The sequence below is a fragment of the Hippocampus zosterae genome, chromosome 10 (genome assembly GCF_025434085.1).
Source record: "Hippocampus zosterae strain Florida chromosome 10, ASM2543408v3, whole genome shotgun sequence".
Lineage (NCBI taxonomy): Eukaryota > Metazoa > Chordata > Actinopteri > Syngnathiformes > Syngnathidae > Hippocampus > Hippocampus zosterae.
In genome coordinates, this window is record NC_067460.1 from 10,293,652 (window position 1) to 10,307,558 (window position 13,907).

Here is a 13,907-nt window from a genome sequence, read left to right on the forward strand (position 1 = left end):
CAATCACTCAAAATAAGTCGAAGGGCAATAGCAAAATAAGATGTTTGGCATTGTCACAGAAAATTTGGCGATTTTTTTTATGCTTGCATAATTTGTGAATTAAAAAAAAACAGACAATAAATTTTGTATCATTCCTTTTTAAATTTTATTTTTCAATCAACTTTTCAACCTGTATTTGCGATGATATGTTCAACTCCATGATGAGCATGTCCGTGATAAGGCGTAAGCATCAGCAAATGCATTTTAAAAAAAAGTTTGGATCCAACAACGGTTCAACAAGGTTGACCAGCTGCCTCTGGTTGCTCGTTTATAAACATCAGCTCTACTTTTCCAATCATTTTAACGTCTAAAATGATTTAAAGTGAGCAGATTTGAACCAAATCGAGAATACAAAACATAATATTAATAAGACACTAGTGACTACAGGGTTGACTTAACTAACAAGTACACCAAATTTACAACATTCTTGATTTTTCAGTTACGAGGCCGTCAATTTCTTTGTGAGCCATAATATGACTTAAGCACGAGCTTCACACACTCTACCACTAGACTGCAGCAGTGAAATTCACAACACCCGGCCACTTGTTCTAGTCCGCTCCCTCACCAGTTAAGTACAGAACTCTGTTGTGTTTTGCACTTGTGTTTGAAAGTATTTAGCAGAATTTCTGCTTACGGGCTCTAAGAAACTGGGTGTTGAGAAGAAGCGAATGTGTGGGTTTTTTGTTTTTTTTTGTTCTCAACTCAACTGTATTTATAGAGCACTTTCACCCCAAAACTGTTTCATTTTTTTACACTGCATGTTGTGTTCATGATTTTATTCAGTAGAATACGTTGGTGCTACTTTTCTGGGGCTGGAATTGATTAATGAAATTTCCATTCATTTCAATGGCTAAACTTGATTTGAGTTACATATATGAGCGAAACTAAACTTGTGACTCAAGGTACCACTGTACAGGATTAGAAATCACATTATTTGGCCAAATAGTGTGAGAAAAGTCCAAAAAGGTGTGCTAAAGACGGAAATTTGCAAGTTAGCTCTCTTAATCAATAATTGCCAAATACAAGTCCAGACTTTGGGGCACCCTTCATTAATTTTTTTTTTTTTTAACTCCATTCGAAATTAGAGTGACAAGTGAGCTTCCAATAAACTGCTCAGCACTCGCAACTGCAAAAAAATTGTAAATTTGAGTAGTTGTAGGTCACGGTACACTGTAGTTTCTTGACATTTGCTTTATTCCCATGGAAAATTTCCAACTTTGATTTTGCAGCCCTCAGAAGGGCACACACGACTCATCAGAGAGTGTTCGCAAATGTCCGCCATTCTTAAATGCTGCCAAAAACTCTGATTGGAAGACTTTCTCCGAGGCAGCGCGGCATGGATTATGATTGGTCCGTTGCCCGTGTCAGTGCTCGACAGACAAAACGACAAACGACAAAACATGCACCACAATTCACAATTCATCAGGTGGATTGACACTTTAGATGGAGTCACATGCAAATATTCTGTGAAATTTCTCGTGGTTGTTGCTGCACAAAACAAAATAAGTTGACAGTATGTTTTGGAGGGAGGCAGGCTAATGTGAGGCAAAATATTTTGTTTTTGGAAAATCACAAAAAGGAATTTCAAATGGAAGCTGACTCAATTTTGTTTCTTCAAATATTTTTTTTTCAAATGATATTAACCCTTTAATGCACCCTATAACCTGATAACAAGCTGTGCACAGTAGTAACCGCTGTCACTGAAAGGGTTAAGATAAATGTAATTAATTTCAAAGTGGCACACATTTTTATATAAATGTCACTCAACTGCTCCCGTCGCCTGAAAACAAACTTTGTTTCTAGCTGTAGCTAACATGGTAAAATAGAATGATTTTTATTGAATTATGACAATCATCTCGTTATTTAAATAATGTATTTAGGGCTCAACCGATTAATCGGTCAGCATTCGCTCTTCTAAAGTCAAGCGATTTTTGTATGTATATATATTTTTTACACATTAACAAATTTCAACATTAGACAAAAATAATTACATTCAAACAAACATTACCCCCCAAAATTACGCCCCCAAAAATCGACTGATGTTTGCCGAATGTTGTCATTGTTATAAATTTAAACAAATGCCAATGGACAAAGTATTGAAATTGCAAAGTCAAATGTTCTGCCTTAAAATCGTGTCTTTGTTGTTGTAAGTGATAAGGGGGGCAAAAGTAGTTATTTTATTCATTATATTCAGGTATATACAGTATTTTTTTAAATGAATCGAATTATTAACGTGTCCAAATTTTGTTCATCTAGTTGGAATTGGCATCAGCCTCAAAAAATCCATATCGGTCGGACCCTATTATTTAAATTTGCTACTCATGAATTGTTACCTCCCATCAGCCAACATCTCTCCGTAACAGCATCAGGTTATGAATACACAAGAAGGTGTCATGTCTTGCTGGCATGCACATTTTAGCTCCCCTATAAGACTTTCGAGTGCTGTAACGGGTCAAAGAAAATGAGTTGAATTAATTCAATTCTTTCCATATCCTTGATAACCTGCTTCAGGCCCACGTAATACTGGTATTCTCTTTCTTCTTGCTCTCGCTGGTAGAACAACTGTTCTATGAGTAATGTTAGGTTTTTTTTCATTGCTTCATGACATTTCTGCTCACTAGGAGAACAACTCAAACTACTTTTTAGAAATGACAACCCAAAGATGGATATTAATACAGTAAATTTGTTTCCAGCACACAATTTTCATTCAGTGCACCAGTATAACATGAGATATTATTCAATTTCATGTTTTACTAGTGCTCTGAATTGTCCTACTAATGAGAACAAAGAACGTACAGTATTAGTATGTGGACCTTGGAGGCAACTGAAGGAAACCTGATTGGCGGGAGCCTGATGACATCATCAGTACCTTTTTCTACATGATTGGCTCGAACAGTTTTGCGCTCACACTTGTTTTTTTTTCCTTCTTGTTTTGAACTAATCAGAATCCATCATGCAAGGGAAAAAAAAGATGTGTTGAGCGCACACTTACTGATCTGCTTGCTTAATGAAGCCCACAAGTTGCCTGGCATGCACATTGCAGGGTCCAGTCCAGATGCTCTTTTGCGGCCTAACATACAGAACATTCATTCGGGAGGCAGTGACGCGGACGACACGTGAAAACTGTGGATGAAACATTAGCAAAAAGAAAACAAAACATGCTTGATATGAGATATATGGAAGTTCTTTGTATCTTAATGCCGTACTTTGGCGTAACTTTCCATCCAAGGCCATGTCCATATGCCATTGTCGATGAAGAAAAAAAATTGACGCATCCCTCCACCATTTGATTCGATTTGACTAGACGTACTCACATATTTTAAATCAAAACCTATTTTCGAATCAATTTGCACTACAACCTTAACATGCACACGCAACAGCCTTTTAAAAAAGAAAAATGTCTTGTTCTCACTCAAGTCCAGACGAAATGAATTCAATGGAGTTTCGCATTATGGCTAAGCATTAACATAGTGGACATATATTAGTTATATGGTTTGGTTGAAGATTTCTGTTTTTAAATATACATTTTCTCTTTTGTTGTTGTGTGTGTATGAGACTGTCGTAGATGTTAGTATTTGGCTCGGAGACCTTGGTTAGATATATGGTTTAGTTGCGACGTATCATTGTCTGTGTATACATTTGGACGTGGCCTCAGAGTGACGTTTCACAAACAGGAAGTGAGTCAAACCACAGCCGGTGAATTTAACTTCTGGATAATGACGGCAGAGAAAACAAAAGAATATGTACAATTTCCTCTCAACAATTCCATCACCAGCTACTCATAGATACTGTATAATACATAAATATAGGCTGCGACGTGGCAACCCAAAACGCTCAAGTGTGATTGGCCACAAGAAGAAGCTTGTGATGCTAAAAAAAAAAAAAAAAAAAAAAGTGCTCAAGTGTTTGCATCGCTGAAGAAGAAAAAAAAATGTGCGATGATAATGATGACAATGATGGTATTTCTACATGGCTTAAAGCTTCGGAGTTCTCAGCGCTCGTCCGACTCAAGGGAGGCGGTGGAGGGTTCGGGCGGGGGGGGGGACACTTTGTCGTCACGGTTACGATGACGATGAAGAGTAGATGTGCTAGCCTCCTGGCTTTTTGCATAAAATGTAAATCGTCATCACCAAAAGAAGAACATTGAAAGAGGAGAAAGAGGATTCTTGCCCTTTTTTCTCTGCTTGTTTGGGTTGGAGTTTCCGTCATCATGGCGTCGGTTGTTTGGTGCTGAACATTTGGGAGTGTTGCATGGGAGTTCTCCAGCGGGGGGTGCTCCAGGCTACGAGCCTTCCCGCTCTGTGCAGTCCTCGTCGTCATCTTCCAGCTGCCCGTCCTCCTCGCAGCCCTGCGTGGCTCTCAGAGGGCTCCTGCCTGGCTCCTCGCCGTTCATGGTGGGACTCCGCGAGGACTTAAGCAGCTTCTCCTCCAGCTCGTGCAGCGACGGCTCCTTGTACATGCACACTGATGACAAAAACATACAAAACTGCAGTCACAAATTCTGCAAAAAGTCATCCTCATCACAGTGTACCCCCGGGGGATGCGTTCCTGACAAGGGCTGAACGATTTGGAAAAAAATAATTTGATTGCATTTTCCCTCAAAATCCTGATGGCGATGTAACATGAGATTATTGTTTTCCAGCTCCTCTTCCCTATTGTTTAACAAATATAAGCAATAATTTTAATCGGTATGACAGTGAACAATATCAAATTCATCACACGTAAATGTTTTGATCTGATAAATTAGGTTTATGATCAAATGAATTGAATGTTGTCAAAGTTCTCATTGCGAATGACCAACAATGTTTTTGACCATCTCTACGATGGCCAGCTGGAACTCTTCAGTTCAGCAGTAGTTCTACAACCCCAATGGAATAAGATGCCAAAAGAAGCTATGTCAGCCTTCAGTGTATATGTATATATAAATCCAGATTAAAAACTATTCTTTTTCCCCTCACTTATGAACAAGGCCTTTGAAAGTATTTTGAAAATATTTGTTTTCAAAACTGTGTTCTTGCATACGTACGTTGTTTTTTCCTTTTTTGGGCTTTTAAATGTCTAAAATTATTTTTTTGTCTTTTAAATGCTGTATTTGTATAATGTGGAGCATACTGAGTTACCTTGTATATGGAATGCGCCATATAAAAAAAACGGCAACAAAAACCATGCTAGTCTATGGCTTTTTTTTTGAGCAGCTGACCTAAAAAGGTTTCATCCCCATTGCTTTAAAAAAAGACACATGAATAAATGGAAACTAAATAATCCAGGGTAATGAGGAAAGGACGAATGGACGAGTCAGATAAAAAGTTTACTTGGGTTGTCTTTCTTTGCGTGATTTAGGAAAACATCATGGCTAGCCTGCTAGCTAACATCAGCGCTATCCATCTTAGCATAAAATTACCACAACTGTGCCATTAACCTGAGCAACAGGAAAGCAGTTCATCAGCCAGTAACTAAATTATCAGGTTCATTTTGATTGATTTCCAATGCCCGATTTCGAAACAAATTCCCTATTGAAATGGAAATTACATCTGGCGTTCCGTCTCCTGTCCAAGCAGTTGTTTACACACGTTCGGAATGAGCCTCGAGTGATGTGCGTGACACTAAATGAGGTGAAGCCAGAAGTGGAAGAGGACAAGGTTGAAGGATGAATAGGAAGAAGGAAGTTGACAGATATTTTTAAATGACGCTATGGGAGCCGGGATTGCGTGAGGGAGGGTGAGCCGCTCGAGCGCTGAAAGCGGAGACGGAGGTCAACGTTCCCGCTTGAAACTTCAGAGTGAAACACTGGAACGTCAATTTCTCCTTTGAACGACAGGAAGTGAACACGAACTCCGCGGCCAGCGCACTAAGTCAGTTGGATTTTGCTACACTTTTACAGTTTTTTTCTGTCTTTCCTTCTTTTTTTTCCCCGCTATATAGGTCTTAAATTCATTCAGTTCTTGTCATTGATATAAAATGTAGATTCACATTTTCAAGTGGTGAGTCTTGAATGAAACTTTTAACCCACATTGTTTGATTCAAAGATTAACAAGAAATGTACCCCCCACCCGCAAAAAAATAGTTTTCATGGGTATCAATTGGCCTGCGATTGGCTGGCAACTGGTTCAGGGTGTCCCCCGGCTACTGCTACAGCTGGGATAGGCCCCCCCCCCCACGACCCTTGTGAGGATAAAACGGTTCAGAAAAAGGATGGATGGATGAATGGCATTCAATTGGGCAAAAGTGGCATTGATAGAGCTAAAAGTTACAATTTGATGTAAATCGCAAATTCATTTTAAAAGCTAATGTTGGAAATGTCAAAATGTGAAGAGCCCTCCCCAGTACAGTATGTCATTGTATAAACGTGGCCAGGGTGGTACCTTCGATGGGCCTGGGGACAAAGTGCGAACAGGGTTTGGTTTTCTTGACGCGGTTGCCCTTCATGATGACGCCCTCTTTGTTGAGGCCCAGGAACCAGGCCCGGCCCGACTCGTGCTGCCGGTACAGCGTTGATGAGTAGATGACGTAGTAGTTCTCAAACACAGACTCCTTGAACTTACACTCGGCCGTGAAGATGTCCTGATTGACACACGCGCGTGCACACACACACACACACACACACACACACACACTTGAATATTTCAAGTGTACAGTGAACTTTGTTTGTCATTAAAGACACAGCATATAAAATCCACAATATAGAGAGACCATTAAGTACATTTAAATTCGAGGTGCAATGATTGATCGATAATTGATTATCAAATGTACCGATTATTATTTTTAAGAATGGATCACTTGTTTCAAGACAAAAATGGTGCTAATCCTCGGAATGTCAGCCTCTCAATACTGGAAAATAAAATAGAAGGGGCACAAATGATGAACGGTGATGCAGCAGGGCTTCACCGGGTTTAATTTTGAAGACATCCTGAGCACACGTGAATACAACACAACATTTCTCCTCCTGCATGACTCCGTCAGCAAAGAATGACATTTTAAAGTTTCATGCGAGCCAAAGGCTGAATAATGTATAACGCAGCATTATGAGCTCCACTGAGAAGGAGCTGTTGCAACGAGGACTGTGAAGATGGATGATGAATGCATTTCAATGTGATTCCAAAATATTTTACATCACCCTAATAAACGTTTGTCTTCATTCCCCAACTACTCTAAATAGGAAAACTAAGCCCTGCCGGCCTGAGAACTATAAGAAGCACTGACCTACATTTACAGCCTAACTTGTAACATTTGTAGCATGAGATTGCATAACAGTCTCCATTTAGTCGTGTTTCTCTTGGCTGCGCTACTCCCAATACACACACGTGGACATTAATTAATTTTTTTTGCTCCGATCAGATTTCAGCCTTTATGTGTTAACATGTTAATTTAATCTGCGTGCCCATTCCCATGAACCTTGATAATCAGTAGTGTTGGCCGATGTATCTGGAACTATATTTACAATGGGACTGCTTCTTTCACCGACCACATTTCAAATTCATCCTCACATTGATACATTTTCTTGCACCGCGATTGCTTGGTCACAGCAAAACTTGGGCGAGCAATGAGCTAGCGAGGAGCCACATGCTGCTTCAACAAGACAATATTATGGACACCCTGATGTGTGGTATTCAACTGAATGAACGAATGCTGTTCTTACAGACGTGTAAAGGAAGCCCTCCGCGTTCATGGCCACGTAGAGTCCCGCCTTGACGCCCTGCATGGCCACCACCCGCAGACCCACCGGGATCAGGTTGAAGAGAGCTGCATAAACACACAAACATGAGACCAATTTTTACACATGTGCACCCATACTTGCAAAACCACTCATCCCAGATAGGAATTTCCCAATGTACATCATTTTTTTGGGAGAGGATAAAGAATGTATGCCTGTATGTATTGTTAAATTATGTGTTGTTGCACCGTTTGTGTTTGTATGTTTGTCCCTTCAAGGGTTGTAACATCCTAACACTGCAATGCTATTTTATTTTTTATTTATTTACATTTGTTATGTTGTTGTTGTGGTTTTTTTTTTTTTTTTTGCTTGTCCATGTCATTTTGCATTGTTTGCTAATCAGACTTGTCAAAGGCAAATGTGTGTTTATCCCGGTCCAAAGTTTGGTTAGTGCCTCACAAGTTTTTGATTGCCAACAAAATTAGAAATTCTAAACAAAATGTACCCTGTAAAATTTTACAGAAAAATTGAGAGCTGGTGTTGACACCCGTTGTTTATTTTGCTCCAACTGCAAATGTGAAATGTAAATTGTAGGTATGAAAACCTTTTCTTTCCTTTTTCAATATTCTAATGTGGTCTAGGCCCCTCGCAATTTTTAATTTCTTTCTTCCGAATTTGCACTATTTGGTTGTAAGCACAGTGAAATGTATTTCTCCAGGTGCAGCTTATTCAATAAAGCATTAAAAAATTATGTGTGTGTGTTTCTTCTCAAGGCGGCCCGGTAGTCCAGTGGTTAGCACGGCGGCTTCACAGTGCAGAGGTACCGGGTTCGATTCCAGCTCCGGCCTCCCTGTGTGGAGTTTGCATGTTCTCCCCGGGCCTGCGTGGGTTTTCTCCGGGTGCTCCGGTTTCCTCCCACATCCCAAAAATATGCATGGCAGGCTGATTGAACACTCTAAATTGTCCTTGGTGTGAGTGTGAGCGTGGATGGTTGTTCGTCTATGTGTGCCCTGCGATTGGCTGGCAACCGATTCAGGGTGTCTCCCGCCTACTGCCCGGAGACGGCTGGGATGGGCTCCAGCACCCCCCGCGACCCTAGTGAGGATCAAGCGGTACGGAAGATGAATGAATGAATGAATGAATGTTTCTTCTCAATCAATACAGAAGATCTCATTCTCTTAGCTTTATGTCTTATAGTGAACTTTAACTGAGAGAGGCATTACACTGCTTGAAGCCTCTTTTTTTGTAGACAAACTGCTCATAAATCGGGTCACTTGCACCAGTGAAAACGCAATAAAATGCAGTTTTAATTTCCATTTGTCAGCGATTCAAATTGAGAACACGCAATCCAATTAGACTCGTATCCGTGCGAATGTTTAAGCCTTGGTAAAGGTCTACATAAGCCTCGACTGTTGCATAATTCTGCATTCAGGCCTTTAGAGCCAATCGGGATCTAGGATGATGAACCTGCTCCACAAAGGAACATCAACATCTGTGCACAGTTTTTGGACGGACACTGCCAATACTAAATGCCGCCGACACGCTCAAAGATAAAAACAGTGCGGCATTATGGGTGAGGAGGAGGAGGAGGAAGAGGAGGAGGAAGAGGAGGAGGAAGAAGCCCGTGGCGTTAATCCTCTCCGGGAGAACTGGGAGACAAAAGTGTGTGTGAGATGAAAAAAAAAATCATCTCATCTCTCTTGCTCGCCGCTTCTTTTTGGGGAACCGCGGGATGTGTCGAACATGCATTTACACTGCATGTCGCACTATGCAATTGCCTTTGAATGGATGTTGGTCTTTTCATTCTACCTACTTAAAAGCTGTTTATCAGTTATGTAAATTGGAGATGAAACACATATAGACGCTTTATGTTTATCGGTGAAAGCAGGTTGAAATGTGAAATACCGTTGGAAAAGCGCTCACATTTTTCAAAGACATTGTACAAACTAGAGATTTCTACCCTGTGTTGAGCCACATATGGGGCGTCAGATTAAAAACAAACAAAAAAATAATTTCTTTTTCTTCTCATTGCTTTCTGAAGAGTCTCAATTTTGTTCATTTCCGTGGAATCCAACTGAGATCCAATCCTTAACTGCCACCAACATTTAGATTCATATTGAAGTGTATGTTTTCAACAGGGCAGGTGCGGACGAGGATCTCGCCAGCTTCTCTGTGAAAGTCAGGTTTGCAAACCACTGTACTGATAAACAGTAAACTGTAGATGGCGGCATTGCGTCATTTTGGCTTTAAGATTGACACAGTTTTGCAGTAGAAGAAAAAGATTTGAATCTCAGCTTATCACGTCAATTTTGAGGGAGCAAAATGCAGACCAGTTACGTCAGATGCTATAAACAAGATTATGTATCGTGGTAGGCAATCGAAAGTGTGTGTCGTTAGGCTGAGAAAAGATAATGCAGTTCATGCTGTGAATGGCAAACGGCATGTAGAAAAGTCATTGACGTTCCATTAGAGCCATGTGGCGACTCAGCGTCAATCATGGCATATTTTTTTAGTTTAGTATACGTATCATGTTTTTTTTGTCGTATAAAGCAGATGCAGCAGGTGGGTTTGATGTGAGAGGTTAAAACATGGCAGGCCATTGTTTTGTTTTTTTATTTTGCATGGGAGCATTTTATTTTATTTCGTATTGCAGGTACAATCAGAGTACAGTCAAACCTCGGTTTTTGAACCTCTCTGTTATCGACCAAACCGTTTTTCGACCAAATTGAGCAAACCCGAATACACCACACGACTCCTCTCGGCTTCCTTACACGAAAAAGTGACGCTTCATTGTGTAGCAATTACTGTGAGCAGGCGTGTTTGTTGTGATTTACGCAAATCTAACCGTTTTTTTTTCCTGCATAGTGTATTAGCCCCTAAACATGGACTAATAAGGTAGTTTTGGAATTTGAACAAATCGCTTTTCGAACAGCCTTCTGTAACGGATTATGGTCGAAAACCGAGGTATGACTGTATTAACAATTTTGTGGTCAGCTTAAAGAAATGCGACACTCACTGTTGTCGCTGTTCTCATCCTTGTTTCCACTGATGGTTCCATCAGGTTGCATCTGCAGGAAGAAGCCTTGCTCGCTGAAGAGACGCGTCACAATGCCCTTCAGCTGCGGCTCTGCAACCCAAGACACACAAAAAGTATAAAAATATAGTGTTTGGGTGAGCGCTACAAAGCCATCGGCACTCATCTGTACACTCTAAAAACTCAGCACATTTATAATTCAAGCCTAGGACCATGTTGAGACATAAGCAAAGCGTGCTTGCTACATGTGCCACCATGTCGATGGACATTTTACCTCCTCACTCTGACCGCTCCCACCCATGTTTTCTCTGTGCTTTTCTGTGCTCCTGACATTTCTGTGCTCAAGCACAAAAAGGAGCAGGACGTTCCAAAGGTTTGCAAAAAAAACAAAAAAACTGGAGAAACTGACTAAATGAGGAGTACAAATGACGCTCCACGTGACAGGTCGCAAAATTCAGGGAATTTTCAAGTTCATGGGAATTCACTGGCATTTTGGAATAAGCAAGGAATCTACCATTTTGAAGAGACCTTAGGCTAATGTAGAGCACACACATACACACACACACACACACACACACACACACAGTGTGGACAAATAAGCAATTTATCGCATTCCTAGTCTTTACAACGAGTTGGTGGGAATTTGTGTTGTTATGGATGGAGCCGAGCTAAATGCTAAGCAAATTAGCTGGGCCAAACAATAACACCAATAAACAACAACAATATCATCAGCCATCGTCTTTCACCTCAGATCACTGAAAAACGGGAATTAACAGCAATATAATGAGTGTAACCTCCTGGAAAAACATTTTGCTATCTAAAACAGCAGCACCCAGTGAAACAGGTGAACAGTCTCAGATGAACTGAAATGTGGAGCGCATCGTACGACAAATAATAAACACCTCGCTTGTTTTCATCAGAAAAACAAGCAAGCGGGACTGTAAATGCAAAAGACAAACGGCTAGAACTCTGCGGCTAACCAAAACAACAGCACCAAAACATTCTGTGTACCCTCTCAGATGGAATCTTCGCACATGTTGTAAACACATGCAGCAGACTTGAATACGTGGCTGCTCGACAATGTTGTGAGGTTTCCATATTCATCCCTCCATCAAAATGCTAAATTGGTATGATAGCGGTTCACATGAACTGACTTTCATGCAGCTGGCCGATCCTGTTAGCAGTTCAGTGGGATACAAGCTAGATTTGATTAGGTCCTGTTGTTATGCGCAATAGCTCTGATGATCTTGTTGGGTTGGTGTTGATGTTCAGCATGACTTAACAGCTGTGAGTCACACGTACGGCACGCCGACAGCACTTCCCCTCAGAACATTATGTGCGTGATAAATGCAAGCACTTCAATTGCTGTACCTTATGGAAAGCGTTTGGAGTATTAATAATAATACCGACTAAGTTGAGTAAGATCAGACACAGTCGCTCAACGAGTGAACCCTAATTTTTCTATTCGTGCCCCCGTTGGGACAAAGAGCATACGAGTGCATGGACCTCAGGCAGGATATCAAGGATATGGAATAAAAGCTTTCCGTTGTACTTCAGTTTGTGTGGTCACGAAACACCATTGTGTGTCATGTCCCTTTAAGAAGCTGCTTGCACGATCGCCGTGGAAACACAAGGCACCTCATAAATGTGTCGCACGAATGCTGTCAATGTGCTGACTTGACGTTTCCCCCCAGAGAAAAGCGTGGTGATAAAACCAAGCTTCACAATTACAGCTGGGAAAAAGAATTCCTTTTCTTATCAGATCAAATCCAAACAGATGTTTGATATCAAGGAGTTTCATCATTAAAAATAGTCGAAGTCAGTTGTTGGCAATTTGATCTTAATAAACACGGGGCACTTAATCCTGGTCGATGCATCAACTTGGATAGATTCCAGTTCACCTGTGACCCTAAGAGGACAAAGGGTCTAGAAAATGAAAGGATAGATGCTACAATAGGATTGAAACCGATCCTCTTACTCGATAATGACCAAAGTATCAGGTATTGTCTTGAGCTATTTGTACTGAACTTTTCAAAACTGATTACTCAATAGGCATCGAGCACTCGCTGTGACATCAATATTCCGTCCATTGATCACACCGCACCTGAGCATGTGCAGATTGAAGTGCGTGAAGAAAAAAAAGCACAATATTGAGCTTTGGGTTGAAATTTCAGGATTTCCCAAACATGCCTTATATCTTTTGCGGGTCAACTTAGCACTATTCAATGTTTCACTTTGAGCTTCTCCAACGAGGGGCTGAACGGTAATTTCAGACGAGGTGTTTGTTGAGTAAGTCCTTGATGGCGTTGTGGTCCACTGGCCTGACTTTGGTCAGGGCAGCTTTGGTTCAGTTCCCATCAGAGTTTTCCATTTATTTTTTAGGGATTCCCACAGGATGTGAGTCAATGTTACCTTTAATCACAGAATTGGGAGGGCACAGGATAAAAAGTTCACGGGAGCAGACGGGAGCGGGATTAACCAGTCCTAAAACAAACAACAACAAAAAACCTTGGACAGATGCACAGCCATTTTAATGTAGCTGACCTCCGAAATGGGAGCAGGATAGGAGTGGAGGTTGTTTTTGAACCCACATGGCTAGCGTCCCCCTGGATTGAAAGTGGAGTGCCCTAACCAACAGGCAAAAAGCCCAGACTGACAACACAGCACAGCTCTTAAGGCATCGGGGCAGCAGTGTATGACTAACGTCCTTTTTTGCGCAGCGCTGGCTCTTATCCATTACAAATGGACCGAGTTCAATTTGTATTTCAACAGTCCCCGTCATCCTGCTGTTAACATTGGGACATTGTGAGACCAAAGCACATTTAACAATTGATGAACTGGTTAACAGGTTTCAAAACCGAAGTGGCCACTGAACTTAGAGTGTCATCAGCAGGTTGCAAACGGTCATAGACTGGAACATTGAGTTGCCCTTTGTATGAAATGTGCTACACATAGTCATAGGGCGGCCCGGTGGTCCAGTGGCCCAGTGGTGAGCATGTCGACCTCACAATGCAGAGGTACCGGGTTCTCCCCGAGCTTGCGTGGGTTTTCTCCTGGTACTCCGGTTTCCTCCCACATTCCAAAAACAGGCTGATTGAACACTTCAAATTGTCCCTAGGTGTGAGTGTGAGCGCTGCGTTCGTCTCTGTGTGCCCTGCGATTGACTGGCAAGCAGTTCAGGGT

General features: G+C 41.2%; 1 protein-coding gene across 3 annotated transcripts in view; it reads right to left on the bottom strand.

Annotated features, from left to right (window-relative positions):
• Positions 1-689: 689 nt before the first annotated feature.
• The window catches only part of LOC127608734 (fibroblast growth factor 12-like), a 28,973-nt gene continuing 15,755 nt past the window's right edge, over positions 690-13,907 (bottom strand). For all 3 annotated transcript variants that reach the window (XM_052078068.1, XM_052078067.1, XM_052078066.1), the window contains 4 exons: positions 10,707-10,817; positions 7,676-7,779; positions 6,402-6,600; positions 690-4,503 (listed from right to left, as the gene is read on the bottom strand). In XM_052078068.1, the coding sequence (XP_051934028.1) occupies positions 4,322-4,503; positions 6,402-6,600; positions 7,676-7,779; positions 10,707-10,817 (596 nt within the window). In that variant the 3' untranslated portion in view covers positions 690-4,321. The remainder of the gene's footprint in view (positions 4,504-6,401; positions 6,601-7,675; positions 7,780-10,706; positions 10,818-13,907) is intronic.